The sequence below is a fragment of the Ochotona curzoniae genome, unplaced genomic scaffold (genome assembly GCF_017591425.1).
Source record: "Ochotona curzoniae isolate NIBS_2020 unplaced genomic scaffold, NIBS_Ocur_1.0 contig_1014, whole genome shotgun sequence".
In the NCBI taxonomy this organism is placed as follows: Eukaryota; Metazoa; Chordata; class Mammalia; order Lagomorpha; family Ochotonidae; genus Ochotona; species Ochotona curzoniae.
Window position 1 is genome coordinate 45,700,431 of NW_024464920.1, and position 14,987 is coordinate 45,715,417.

General features: G+C 52.9%; 1 protein-coding gene across 2 annotated transcripts in view; it reads right to left on the minus strand.

Annotated features, from left to right (window-relative positions):
* Window positions 1–14,987, minus strand: part of MYH9 (myosin heavy chain 9) — an 84,135-nt gene that overhangs the window by 34,056 nt on the left and 35,092 nt on the right. For both annotated transcript variants that reach the window (XM_040985398.1, XM_040985406.1), the window contains exons 3-5: window positions 14,253–14,409; window positions 1,590–1,617; window positions 710–803 (exon numbers count right to left, since the gene is read on the minus strand). In XM_040985398.1, coding sequence (XP_040841332.1) covers window positions 710–803; window positions 1,590–1,617; window positions 14,253–14,409 — 279 coding nt within the window. The remainder of the gene's footprint in view (window positions 1–709; window positions 804–1,589; window positions 1,618–14,252; window positions 14,410–14,987) is intronic.

A 14,987-nucleotide genomic window follows, 5' to 3' on the forward strand; every position in this document is an offset into this window, starting at 1 on the left:
GTCCCTCCACGCCACACAAGTCAGTGAGCTGAGCCTACGAGAAGAGTTCTAGCTGCAGAGAGTGACAATGGTGTAGAGTGAGAAGCTGCTTAAGAAATAAATTATAGAGTTCAAGGGCACACACGGGCAGAACACACATTCCTGGTGCAGGACGTGCAGTAAACGTGCAGCTCACCTAGCCAGGACGCTTCTGAGTTCCATCACAATCCACCAAGAGGGAGAGGGAGAAAAATGCAAGTGAGATGTCTTTTCCAATGGCCCCTTTTCTTTGCAGGGGGGGTTGTACCCCCAGAGACGTTTCAAAAACAAGGAAAGAAACAGGCAATGAAACACATGCCTGCCCAATTCCCCTTGAGCCTCCGCCAATTTGAGAACCAAGCAATGGAATCTCTCTTCCAGCCACAGAGACGAAAGACATGCAGCAGTGAGCTGCACACGCCCAGTGAGCTGCTATGCAAACCCTGGGAAGGCTCCAGTTCCCATGGCAGCTTGGAGAGCTGGGAGGCCAAGGGTGAAGTGGGTTTGCAGCCACCGGGACCACTCCCAAGGCAGCTAAGTGGCTGCCTCCACAGAAGCTGGCCCAGTCTCTGCTTTGTTGCCCCCAAAGCTTCCTTAGTTAAAGCCAAAGCCACGATGTCTAAGTGCTCTTCCTCTCGTGTCCCGCTGCCGATCCATCAAGGGCCAGATGGGAGATGGGGCCAGAACTCACCTGGTCCTTCTTGCTCTTGTGTGAGGAGGCCACATGAGCCAGGTACTGGATGACTTTCTTGGTGTTTTCTGTCTTGCCAGCTCCAGACTCACCCCTGCCAAGAATCAAGAGAATCCTCCTGAGTTACAGCCAAGTCCATGAGCCCTGCCCCCAACTGCTGCATGCTCCACCCTCTATCCTTCTTTTGTTCTATTGGGTGCCCATGAGGGACCCTGGTGCCTACTGGCAGGAAACAGGAAGGCCAAGTACAAGTTAAGTTCTGGAATCCTCACTTGTCCATTTTCTATGGCTTGACAAAGAAGTAAACTTGCATCCAATGCCTGCCCTGGTCACTTGGCAGCCTGCACATCCACGTTTCAGGAATCAGTCCTGAGCAGCTGCAGACTTGGGGGTCAAAAGCAGTTATGCACGGCCCTCACAATCTTCCCTTACAGGTAGATTCTGTTCCATTCATTCATGTGGCAATAGGACTGACCTATCTCCCCGAGCTCAGGGGTGAGACGAGAGGCACCAGGTCAACCTAAACCCAGACAAGGAAAGGCACCATCCAGTGCTCAAAGGAATGGCTGTGCTGGAGGCTGCTGAGAGGCCAATGTATGCCCTGCCACCCCAGCAGAAGGGGACTCTGCCATAAGCCTTACCCCCACCTGCCCACTCATCAGCACTTTGGAGGAAGGCAGACTGAATATTGGCCATGAAATCAAGCTCATCTGTGCTGTGGGGCCAGAACACAAAACACACAGCCCTCCATCCTGTCCCCTGAGAAGCAAAGAAGGGCCTTGAGCTGGGAACAGAAGTCATCAGCCTAAGTTTCTACAGGACACGGACATTCTTTCCATGGGAACAGGTGCACAGCAGCTCCCAGTCCCTCAACACTTACGTGCACAGGATGGACTGGTCCTCTCGGTCTGAAACAAAGAAGATGTTGCATTAAACTCAAGTCAGACACAAAAGTCACCCATTTCCCAGACATGGAGCCCAGAGCCTCAACGGTTGCCCCTACAAGGGGCTCTGTAACCCAGCATCCTAGCTCCCTCATGCCATGTGCAGTGGAGGAGCGAACCACCCCAGGACGGCTGCTTCTTCCCCCCTAGGGTATCCACCCTTCACCTCCAAAACCAAAAGCAATCCTGCTTCCCCACCTGAGACAAAGCCAAGCTACAGAAAGCTCCCCTAGAAACTAGCACTCATGCCCCAGGGAGTTTATACTGTTACCTGTTGGAAATAAGGCCTAAATACCACATCCAGCTAGGTAAGCAGCAATACTAAGAAACAGCTGACAAGACCCAGCTTTGCTGTGGAGGCAGCTAGGGGCAAGATGCCATGTCACACATGAAGTTGAAAACCTGGTAGGTGGCAGAGCCTTCTCTGAGACCCAGCCCCTCCCTGGCGATGTGGTATGACAGCACACGTGTCGGCAACATGAGATAGCCCAGCATGGTGGCACATGCAGGATGCCCAGGGTTGTAGGTCTAGAGGGAGCTGCCCAGGGTTGTAGGTCTAGAGGCTGCTGAGAGGCCAGGATGGTTCCTGATGAGTTTCTGTGACAACCTGTTCTCTCACCCCACATTCCTGAACACCCAGCATCACCTAGCAGAGTAGGACAGAAATACTCATGGTCCCTCCGTGTGCAGGGGAGACGGGATGCCCCTATGGCAGAAGCTAAGGTGGACAGCAACACAGTGAGGTAATCCGGGGAAGCCTGGCCAGTGCTGGGGTCCCACTCTAACCAGAAGCTGAAGTACAAATTCATTTGTTGCCCTTTTTTATTCACTCCCATGAACAGACCTACACAACCTGAAGTCAGGTTAATCCAAAGCTAACATGACATGATGTCTGGGCCAAGGTGCTGAGTGCATGCAGTATTATCTCAAGAAACAGAAATGACACAAATGAATCTGGATAGGACCCTGGGAACAGAAGGGGCTCTACCAGTGGCTGCTGCCTCTCTACTTGGCGAGGGACAAGTGGTACCTGCACTGGACAGAGGCATGGCCAGGGGCCACCTGTGAAGAATACATTTTCTGACTCATGGGGTGAGGTACTACGATGACTCAAAGCTTTCGGCGTGCAGCCCCAGGACACGGATTTAGCATTATGCATAGCAGGTGCTGCCTCTGCAAGGTCGACCCATGGTGAGCTCTTTAGCACGTGGGACTGGACACTGATGTCCACCTCTTCTTCCATTTACTGGTCATCCAGTTATTTGGGAGGGAAAGAGGGAGCCCAGACAGCAAGAAAAAAAACAAGCTCCACAGCCCACACACGCAGCTGCTGCCCAAGCTCCCAGCTGCAACCCTTTTGCTCCCAGCATCCCAGGAAATACACCAGTGGGGTTGAGGTGCTGCTCACTCAGGCAATGGCCCTAAGGAGGCAGCCTTGTTCCCCATGGTCTTGCTGCCCAACAAGGAAGAGGGGAGAACTGGGCAGAGCCCCCAAGCAAATAGACAGGAAGTCTGATGGGCAGAGGAGGCAGGGTCGAAGCCTGGACATGACCACACAACATTCATCAGCTTGATTCCTAACCACAGTACGGGAATGATAAGAGCTGGGAGGAACGCTTTGTCATGGCAGGCCTAGCCCTCCCCCAACACAGCTCCCTGTGGTCTGCCCGACTGTGGGCAAGTTTAGTCAGCACCCCACAAACAGGCAGGAATGTACCTGCGCCTGCTGGCAAGGCGTGTGCAGCAACAGCCTGGCGCTACCATAAAAGGCAATGTTCCCCATTCCTTCCAGAAGGAACCGTTTTCCCAGGGCTGTCCAGGCCCAGTCCCTGGGATGGCTGGAATTCCTCTCAAGTGTGAGGAGGACTCACAGGCTCCACTGCTCAACAACAGGAAGTAGAGTCCTCCCCGCACCCCACGCATGCAAGCACAGCTGCACAGGGACACACAGTCCCACACGGACATGGACATATATGGGTATGTGTGCCCAGAAATGCACACACAAAGACCTGTGCACTGGCACCTAAGAGCATGTATACAGACACACACCCACAGATGTACAAGTCACACAGCTGCACACACAGGAACAGGTGCACATACACACCACGTGTTCAGAAATTCACAGCACACATATATGCAGAGCCAAACTCATTAGTTACCCTCTGGGGCAGCTCACCACCACCACCCCTTCCACTCTGCTGACCGTTCACACCAACTGCAGATGTCAAATGGGTCCCCACTGTCAGCACAGCCACAGCAGACTTGTTGGCTGTGCCATAGGCATTCCTTGGGAGTCGTAGAGGCCGTCCTCACCTCTTCACCTCAGGGCCCCACAACTTTACCCCTAATATTCCTGCTCACAGACAAGCGAGCCGTTATATCTGTTCCTCAGGGCAGATGCACGGTGACCTGACCGGAGCAGCTGAGGCAGGCGTTACCATCCTGCTGTGCCCAAGTCTTTCCTGACAGCAGCCCCTCCCTGGTGTGCCCTCTGCCTGCTCCTGTGCATTCAGTAGGAACCCTCCTTGGAAATCACCGTCAGCCTTGCTCAGAGGCCCACCCAATCTGTTCATTTGGGGCCTGCATGGATGGCGGGCATCTCTGAAAAAATGTTCTTCCTGCAGCACACCGTAGGAGACCCAGGGCCTGGGAGTGCCCCCCAAACCCTTGTCTCCTGCAGCCAAGCCAGTGTAGGGGGTGTGAACATAGGTTATAGGATTCTTGGCAATGAAGTTCCAGTTTAAAAAAAGAAAAAAATCAGAAGTCAATAAATATTGGCAGCAGCCTTTCCTCAGATAAAATCTTTCCAAGTCCCTGAGAAGTGGCTGTGCAAGGTCCCTCAGGCCATAGTTGGACACCAATGGGCCACATGCATTGGGAAAGCTATGGTAAGCAGGCCACCTGCGGGGGCCGGAGTCCTGAGACTCGTACCCTGAACCTCCTCACCCAGGGCCTGCTTCCCTTGACCCTCAGGAATCCAAAGGGGTGCTGTGAGGACAGATGGAAACAGAGTGCCTGAGGCCCACAACGTGGAGCGGCCCTCAGACATGCTATCTGGGGTGACTCCATGTCCTCTGCAGCTATCCAGATGGCTTCCCAAACCACAAGTATGACTTTCCTAAGTTACATATTCCATGACTGGCCATTCCCTCCCAGTCTGATTGTAAATGCAACATGCCCAGAGGCTGAGGCCATGTGATGGTCACTTGGTGTGGACAGGTGTTTCCACTGGCCCAGGAGGCCCAGCTCCGGTGGGCGGTGGAGAAGCTGACCCCAAGGATTGCATCCCAGGCAGCCCTTGCCAGGTTCAGCCTGGGGTAGGGGGGCCTGCTGCTCACTTCCTCTGAGAGAGGCACGGCAGCTGAGTCTTGTCCATAAAAGGCCATGAGGCTCACACAGCGGTGACATCAGCCCAACAGGAAACACGGAAGGAAGGGAGCAGGGCCCAGCTCACCAGCAGCCACTGCCGCCACTGACTCATGGAGACAAGGCCTTCCTGAAGTTCACTGGAGTGGCAGCTCTCCTGGGGGCTACACCAGGGAGTGCCCTGTCCAAGGGATCTTGCCTCCAGGCCCAGCAGGGTTCCTAAGGACTAAGATGTGAATGTGGGGCAAGAAAGGAAGAACAAAAGAAAGGAGAGAGCAGCTTGGGTAATGAGCCTGCATGAGGTGGGACTGTTGGGAGCAGCCAGCAACTCCAGCCTCATGAATATTCCGCTGCACGCCCTGGGTGTCTCACTATGTAAGCTGCATCGGCCTGGTGACCCCTGCCTTGCGTCACCCAGGACAGGGAAGTGTGCAGGACTCTGTGCAGGCTTGCGTCACCCAGAGTCATTTCTCCCAAGACTCTCTCATTAGAGGAGGTCTAGGGGCCAAGGTGCAGAGCATTCTACAACAATATATAACCCTTGGGCTTCGCATTAGGATGTCTCAGAGCATCTGGTGCACCTGGGCCTAGAAATCAAGACACAGAGCCAGAACCAAAGTCACAAGAGCTAGAATGAGGACCCAGGCTCCTGTCATCCCACCCTTCCCCAAACTCCCCTCCACCGGGAGTCCCTACAGGCCAAGCACAGCTACCACCGCAGTCCTTCCCTTTCTTGCCCCACTGCCATCCTAATTCACAGCTTGGGTAACAAGCTGTAGGAAAGCAAATAAGAGGTGAGAAAAAGTCAGGCACAAATTACTGCTTCTTAGTGGCACAGACTGCAGGTGGCTGCTGCCTCCTGGAGGCCTGCCTGTCTAGCAGTCAGGCTATAAGGCAGGAATCCTCAGTCTGGGTTCCTAAGCAAACAGCTGTGTATCATTCAGCATGTCCAGGTGGGAGGCCAGACCGAGAGAGCCACTCGCTTAGTAGTAATCCAAGCCGGGGGGACTCAGCCCAACACTTCCACCCACAGCCCTTGTGCTGCTCGGCAGGACCTTAGCTAGAACCTGCCAGGGGGACCCCAAGTCCCCAGCTGCAGGATGCAAAGAACAGGTGGCCCTTGCACAGCAGGCACCCTGCATAACAAGAACCAATGTTCATGATGTCTGAGAGCAAATAAGGCCCCAACCAAGCCTCCTCTTGGCCAAAACGTACCCACAGAACACAGGCAAGCTCCAGGGCACTGCTGCAAGTTTGTCAGACTGAAGGGAAACTCAAAAGGGCAGCCATGGTGCCAACCTCCCACAGCAAGTGCCACAGGATACTTGCTGGCCAACCCTTCCCTGCTCCTCCTCAAACTACCTTGGAAAAGGAAAGTCTGTCTTGGATGAGAGGAACCAGTCACAGGTCACAGATTTACAAATGCTGAGCTCTCAGGGATCAGGTAAAGAAAGGGCACAGAACACACACGGGCACAAAATGGCCACAGCCAGCAGTGCCCAGGCACTAAAAGCCACACCTCGGAGCATAATCAGCCCCTCAGAGGTGACAACTGGTTTTGTGACGTTGCCCAGATGAGCTAGCCTGAGCACCAAGGCAAAGAGAGAAGCAGTAAGCTACGCACAAATAATGCAGCCTGAGGAATACCGCAGCCCGATGGGCCTTGGAGAAGGGGCTGCCAGTCATAGGAAGCGTGCTGGCAACTATAAGGCCAGATCCTGGTCCTGGAGCCCAGCTTGCGTCCCTGGTTCAATCTGCCAGAGCAGCTCAGGCTGGACAGGCTCGACTCTGCATTAAAAGTCCCTGAGGACCTGCCAGCTCAGTGCATCTGCCTGGGGGACATCCTGTAGCCCCGAGAAATGGCTCCAAAGGCTGACCCAGGGCCAACAGCCCTGGGCAGGAATGAAGGGACGGCAGAGAAGCCCTCACCCCTCACCCCTCACGGGGTCCTGACTTTACAACCTGTGGAATGACAGCAGGCCAGTCTCACTTTTATTTCAGGAGATTATTTCTTCCTTAGTGCCAGAAATGAGGTAGGGAAAGGCAAGTAACTCTTCTTCGGTCCCAATATACCACTGCTGAGCCCGGACATAGTGAGCTTCGTCCTGCTGCAACCTCAGAACCTCAGAGAACAGGAAAAACAGGTTGAGAAGCAGACAAAAATAAGTAAACAAATAAACAAAGGGGATGGGGGGTGCAGAGCAAAATGATGGTTGAACCGGCTGAAGGGGAGAAGATGGGCCAAGTTTTCAAGAGCCTGCAAAGCTGCAGCTTCCAGGCAGACACTTCTTTCTGAACTTGGTGCAGAGGATCTGTTGTGACTCAAAACACCTGAAGCTGAATTTGGCAAGAGATACTGTTAACCACAGAAACTTTTCTTGCAGAAAGAACTATTTCTCAAAACGAGACTGATAGGCCTGACACATCCTGAGCAAGCAGCCTCCCTCAAGGCCAGACTTCCTGCCCAAGGTCCATTGGCCCAGGGCCTGGGTGTGGCTGCCCATCCCTGCTCCGCCTAGCAGCTGCCAACAGTAAGCACAGGTGAGCAGCTCTGGGCCGGAGACAAGCCCCCCACCCCTGCCGAGCCCCGAGCTCACCCCTGAAGCACCAGCAGGGCCAGATGAGACAAGCGCCTGTGTGCCTGCTCAGGTGCTCGCTGAGGCCCAGAGAGAAGCTGGCTCTGCAGGCTCCTTCCCGGGCCCGCCACCACCGGGAGAGGCGGGTGTCTCTGAGTGAGCACATCTTGGGAAAGCTGGCCTGGGGGACCTTCACCGAGTGGGAGCACAGATGTCAGGGGTGAGCTGAGGCCAGGACAGCTCAGTCCACAATGCTCACAGGGACCAGAGTTGTGGCACAGTGGCAAAACCACTGCCGGTGCCACCAGCATCCCACATCAGGGTGCTGGCTCAAGCCTTGGATATTCTGCTTCTGATTTAGTTTCCTGCTAACTTGCCTGGGAAGAGGGTAGACAATGGCCCAAGTAACTGGGCTCCTGCCACCCTCAAGGAAGACCAGGATTGAGTTCCATCACTTTCTGGCCTTTGGTTAAGATAAAGTGGAATTTCTGGCTCCTGGCTTTAACCTGACTTACACCTGCTGTTGCAAGCATCTGAGGAGTAAAGCAATAGATGGAAGATCTTTCTCTGTTTCTGTTTCTACTCCTTTCAAACAAATCAATCTTATTGGGAAAAAAAATTTTTTTAAGTTGTTTTCAAGGTGAGTATTCGGCATAACAATTAGGATATCACTTGAGATACCAACATTCCATAGCAGAGGACTTGAGAGTTTAAGCCCTGGCTTCACTTAAGACCCCAACTTCTTACCGCTGTGCACCCTGGGTGGCGGCAGGTAAGGGCTCAAGCACTTGGTCCCTGCTGCCCACAGGGAGACACAGATTGAGTCCATAGCTCCTAGTTTCAGCCTGACCTAGTCCTGGGCTACTGTGGGAGTTTTGGGAATGAACCAGCAGATGGAAGATTTCTTTTTTTCTTTCAAATAAAGTAAAATAAATGTTAAAAATCTGCTTCCAGACTCCTAGAGCCAACATTTACACTTGATCTTAGCCAAAATGCCAAGAAGCGATCCTAGAGCCAACTTTTAACAAGCACTTGCTAAAGCACTGGCCTGGCATCATACATCCAGCCTCAAGTTCAGTTCTCATCACAGCCCTACAAGTAATCTTTCTGAGTCCCAAAGGCAGATGCCAAAGGCTGGCTCCATCCGAGTAAACTACTGGTTGTGCCAACCCACAAAGGCAGCCTGCTGCCCAGCCCGCTCCAAGGCCAGGCTGCCTTTCCTTGCTCTGGAAGCCCAAACACTGCCCGCTGGCAGCCCGCACAAGTGCTTATCCATGTCCTTATCTAAGCCCTGTCCTTACCTTGGCTGCTCTCGGATGCCTCCCCCTAGCCCGGCACTGCACTCAGATCCTCATTGTGAACTTGATTCACCTGCCTCTGGTTACTAGATGGTAGGTGATCTGTTGCAGGAATGGCCTCCGGCTGGTGCCCAAAGCCCAACATGCAGCAGGTGCTGGGCTAGCACAGAGATACAACCGTGAGCAGGCCCAGAGCACGCCCCTCCTTGGTGAGCCTACACTACCTCCCCAGGCACACGGGACACCCAGGACTGGCTCCAGGCCTCCCCAGCAGACATCAGGGCCTTCACGTGTCGAGGGCTGTTCTCGATTCCTCAGCGGCTTGGCCTGGTGTATGTTCAGAATCATGCCATACCTCCAACAGACAAGAGTGCTTTCCCTTGAGCCTTGTTCCATCACAGTAGCAACGAACAGAATAGGGGCAACACGGAGAGAGGGGGCAAGGAGGGCCCTACCTCCCTGTCTCCCTAGCCCCCAGCTGCAGAGAATACCTTCAGAAACCAACCAGTGTGAAGGAGTGACAGCAATGTGCATGATGGGGTGTTTGGGCAGGGGGCTTGGAAAGGTAATCAGAAGACCCTGGTCTCTGGGGCTGCCTCAGTATAGCCTTTGGACAAGGCCATGAATGCCCATGGGCCTGTCCCTCTGTCTGGGGACCTGAAGACCACAGCCATGATAGGGTTCTTCCAAAGCTCTGGTGACTGAGAGGACACACTGCCTGGGCTCAAACACTGAGCACAGCCCAAAGGTCACACCCTCCTGGGGCAGCCTCCATTGGGAAGCAGAAGTAGGGGAGGCAGGGGCCAACACAGAGGAAAGGGCTAAGTAGCTTTCAGGCCTATTTAGACCTGGAGTGAAAGCAGACCCCCCCACTACCACTCCCCTAGAAATGCTAACGGCTCATTAAAATACCATGCAGTCACTGAAAGTGAACCAAAGCTGGCACCAACACTAATGAACAGAGACTGGTGTTGCCTACTCTTTCTGGGGAGATGACTGGGCTCAAGTAGAATTGTTCAACTAGCCAGCTCTCTAAGAACACACACATCTCACCCACAGATGTGACCCTGGAAGGTCCGGCCCCAGAACAAGTCTTCTGACTTAGCTCCCAGCATAGTCTGGCCTGTCACAGTGTGCCCTGCCTTGCACCTGCCCTAGGTCATATCCTACACCCCTCTCAAAGCCCAAGACTGCCGAGCAGGGGTTCACAACAAGAAGCTCACGCTCTCTCAGCCTCCTGGAATTGAACAGTTCACAGAACCCTGACAAACTGGGCACTTCTCAGGCAGTAAGACCTGTTAATGGCCAGGACAACAAACTGACCAAACAGAAAAGCCAAAGTGCTGAGTGTGAGCCCAACCAGCCACCACAACTTTAAAACTCAAGGCTAGGATTAAAACAACAAATCCAGGCACACGAGGCTGCACAGTAACCACTTACTGACAGAGCCCTGCCAGCTTTCCACAGGCTTGCAACCTTCCCTAACCACCACAGGAGCCACACCTCCTCAAACTCTAAAACACCTGATACCTACCATTGTTGTGTGGGCACCAGGTGTGGGCAGCAACTTGTCGTGTTGTGTCCCCGTGGCCACAGATCTCATTCTATAATACAGCCGTCTCTCACCCGTACTGCCAGGGCCTCTGGTGCCAGGAGGAGAAATTAATCTCTCAGTGTTCTGGCACTTTTTGGTTCTGTTCTCCATGGCCTCTTCCAAGGTAACACATGCAGCCACACCCTATCCTGAAACCACAACAGGCAGCACGAATCTATCCTGCATCCCATGCCACAAGTGGGCTTCAGGTAGCCACTGCTGACAGATCACAATCAACACTGAGAGTCAAGACCAATCTGCAATGCTTGGTCTAGCAGTTCCCAGCTAGGGGCTGTCCTTCCAGCCACTCTGGGAAGCAGTATCTAGGGACATTTTTGTCACACCTGGAAACAGAAGGTACTGTTGGCACCTAATGAGCCCAGGATGCTGCTTAACGGTGCTCAGAAGTCCCAGTTAGCTAGTCCCAAATGTCACTAAGAAACCCTGGCTTAGTCTGACAGGTCAGTGATACGTGACTGATCATGCAAACTGGGTGCATCTGAAAGTCAGGGACAACATCACTGATGATGGAATTGCTGTGGGACAATAGGCCCGGGCCAGGGCGTGCAGGCCGACCAGAGCCCTGTGCAGATGAAAGACGCCGGAGGCCCCGGGGAAGGGTCAAAGAGCTCATCTCATAAAAATCTCCCAACAAAGCCACCAACCACCCTAACTTGGCAGAATAAACGCTAGTGCGTCACAAGCCACAGCCGGCTCAGGAAGGAACTCTTTGTCTAGTTCTTGTTTAAAGAAAAGGCAGAAAGGGAACCATCTGGCCATGCTTTTTATAAGATCTGAGTGGCAGAGAACAAATCTAGTTCCTCCTCCAAAGCCAGGGAGGCGCCACGTGCCAAGACTTCAATCCCAAGAGAGGCGGGTCCGGCAGCCTGCACACCTCAGGCCCATGGGAAACCACGCACACAGGGCAAAAGCCTGACAGCCACTATTGGAAACCTTCCTCTGCAGTGAACCCCCTTGTCACAGCAAGGGCAGTTTCTGGGGGCCTGATGTGTTAGAATGGCTTTGCTGGTCAACTGTACAAGAAGGTGGGACTTCTCCACAGCTCAGGAATGTCCTGGGCAGCACTCAGGTGAGCAGAAGACACAGGGAAAACTGCTCGGACTATGGACACGACACATGCACAGGTATTAATCATAAAGTCCCAAGATTAGGGTGCCCTCTTGCCTTTCCCCAAGAGGAGAAAATGCCTGCTTGAGTTGGGCCGGCACCTCAGTGTCCCTGACAAAGGAAAGGTCTGGCTAGCATGTGGCATACTCTTTTTTTTTCCTTTTCTAATTATTTCCAACCTTCGGGAGCTTTACGGGCCCTTCCCTGAAGCTTGCTTGTGAAACAAAGATTAGAGAAGCTTCTTGAAGGAGTTCTACAGGTTCTCTGGAAGAAGTCTGAAGGGCCAGCGCCAAGGACTCCACCTCCTGGAGCCCTGCTCTCCATCCCTGTGTCACTCAGGTCTGCTGCAAAGTAAAGGCCACTTGCGAGATGGCCGAGCCCACTGACGATCCAAGGGTGGCCATGTGTCTTCCTTCAGTAACTCAAGACTTCAGGGCTCCTGGGTACTAGACAGTCTGAAGAAAACCGACACATCATCTCAGGAGACCAAGAGCCAGACTCTTCTGGAACTTCCGAGAATGTTCTTCACCAGACTGCTCTACTTAGCATTCTGAACCAGCCTTAGAACTCCAGGGCTGGTTTCCTCAAGGAATTCCGACAGAAGCCAAAAGTCAGGCCACCATCCTACATTATTTATCAAGCTTGACAGTAGAACACCCTGCCCCACAGCACTGTGCATATGGAGGAAGGCAGCCATGTGCTGCCATTTTAAACCATCCAACCAGGGACCAGGTGATAATACAGGAAGATTCATCATCACCACTGCTGAGATGGGCTGCAATTTGGAGAAAAAAGAATGCAAATGCAGTAAGACACAAAAATCTACTACACTAAAATAAGACAGGAAACGCACCTATAAGTGGGGTTTGATCAGCATGACCTATGTCAACATAAACATAAGCTCTGCCCATACCTAGGAGAGGAAAGTAAATGCGAATGCTTAAGCAGAACAAAGCATGACCAGGCTCCAGTGCAAATCTGGCCCAGATCCTTGCCATACGGGGCTTTGAGCTTCATTTCTGAAAACAGAGTAGGGACTTGCCAGCCACTACACACAAGGGGAACAGGTCGCAGTGGTTCAGGGCGGAAAGCCCTGTCAGAAAGGCAGAGTCCCTTACAGCTGGGAAGTTGGATAGGTTGGGCAGGGACCAGTTATGAAGGATGCCACATGCTGGTAGCCAGGGAGCTGTGTGCCACCTCTGGGACAATGAGGAGCCTGTCAAGATGCATCATGATTTCCAATTTGGGGGATTGAAAACATTGTAGAAAGATGTTTGCAAGGCAGAAAAAAAGAGGGAGGGTGCTGCAACATGAACTGTATGTGAATCTTAATGAAGCTGCTTTAGAGAGAAAGAGAAGGTTAAGAGCTACTGCAATGGTGCAGGAAAACTGATGTTAAGTTAGACAAAGTCGGGGATCTAAAACACAAACAAAAATCTACAAAATGTTGACTGACAGGAGGATAAGGGAGAGAGCAGATGAGTGACTGACCATGAGCCCAGGTTCCCAACTTGGGTGACTGGCTGGGAGGAGTCACAGGAGGGGGCCGAAAGGAGTGAGTGATTGATGGTGATCAAGGGACAAGCCAGATCCACTTGGCACCATCCACAGGGATCCCTGAAGTACAGGGACGAGCAGGCTGACCAAGACCTCAAGGAGCACCCATACCCAGGGACAGAGGAAGAGAAGAGGTGGCCAGAGAAGATGGGCCGGGGGAACCACAAGAAGGCGAGATTCTCAAGAGGAGTGGTCAAGATGGCCCAGTGCCAGGAAGGGTAAGACAAGAACCCACAAGCACGTGGCTTAGACACACACACACACCTTTGTGTGGACAAGTGGCAGAGCTAGATCCTGGGTGAAGGGTGTGGCTGGGAGGGGAGAACAGAGCAGTGAGCATGCAACACTTCCTCCCAGAAGCTTCCCTGTCATGGGACAGAGTAGGGGGACAAGCCAGAGTGGGTGCAGAAGCCAGGACCGACTTCCTGTCGAGTTTTTGGAAATGGGAAAACTGAAGCATGTCTCCAGACCACAAGAGGAAGAAGGAAAACGGAGGCAGAGGGAAATAAGGCAAATGCTCCTGAAAAGAACAGCAAATTGTGTAAGATGGGAAAGTATTTTTTTTAAGATTTTTTTTTATTGGAAAGTCAAATATACAGAGGAGAGACAGAGAGGAAGATCTTCCCTCTGATGATGATTCACTCCCCAAGTGAGTGCAACAGCTGGAGCTGCACCGATCTTTGTGAAGCCAACAGTCCAAAGCTTCCTCTGAGTCTCTCACGCGGGTGCAGAGTCCCAAGGCTTTGGGTCGTCCTCGACTGCTTTCCCAGGCCACAAGCAGGGAGCTAGATGGGAAGTGGGGCAGTTGGGATTAGAACCGGCGCCCATATGGGATCCTGGCACATGCAAGGTAAGGACCTTAACCACTAAGTTAGTGTACCAAGCCCGGGAAAGTATTTTTTAAAAAGCTTCCAGAATGTTCTATCAACATATAAACATATCCTCTGACTAGTCAGCGGTACTCCTACAAGGACTCACAGATCTCCATGCACTACCTGATACCGACTGCAACTTGGCACCTGCAAAGGTATCAGAGAGGCGACAGGTGGAGATGGAGCCCTCTTGCTGGTGGGCACTCACCTTGCATCATACTCCTGTAGGCAGTGTCTGTGATGGCATAGATGTGGGGGGGCATCTCATGCCTCTTCTTGCCCTTGTACATCTCCACTATCTCTTCTGAGTAGATGGGCAGGTTCTTGTAGGGGTTGATGACCACACAGAACAGGCCTGAGTAGGTCTAAAGACAAAAGCAGTGAAGAGGAACTGGTTAGGAGGTCTTATTCTCAACAGCGTGAGGACTTGAGAGCAAACCACTTGCTGCCTCACAGGTCCCCCGGTGAGCCTGCTAGGAGAGCAGCCCCTGGTCCCCCGGTCTACTGGTGCCTGCTGCAGTTTGGGGATGTGGGGACAGCATCCTCTCCAGCTGTGGGCATGTATGAGGACCAGTCCAGTACCATGGTGAAGAGGCCAAAGCCCACTGACCAAGCTCAGGTCCCAGGACAGCAGCAGATATGTTGTCATGGTGAGTGGAACACAGAGGGAGAAGGGGTCGACAGCAGCACAGCTACCAGTGGACCCACGAACCACCCCCACCACAGGGCTCGTGGGCATGTCCAAGGTCCAGCCTTTCTAACAGGGCAAACCTCATCATCCTCCTAAAACCAACCAAATCATCACTGAGCTGGCACATCGTAGACAGCTTCTCTTCCTGGAATCTTGCAGAAACAGCCCTCAACAATCTGAGGACCACCTTCATTCATGTTTCCCTGTGATCCTTTTCTCAGACTCAGGTCTCCTCTCTGGAGGACCCACTAT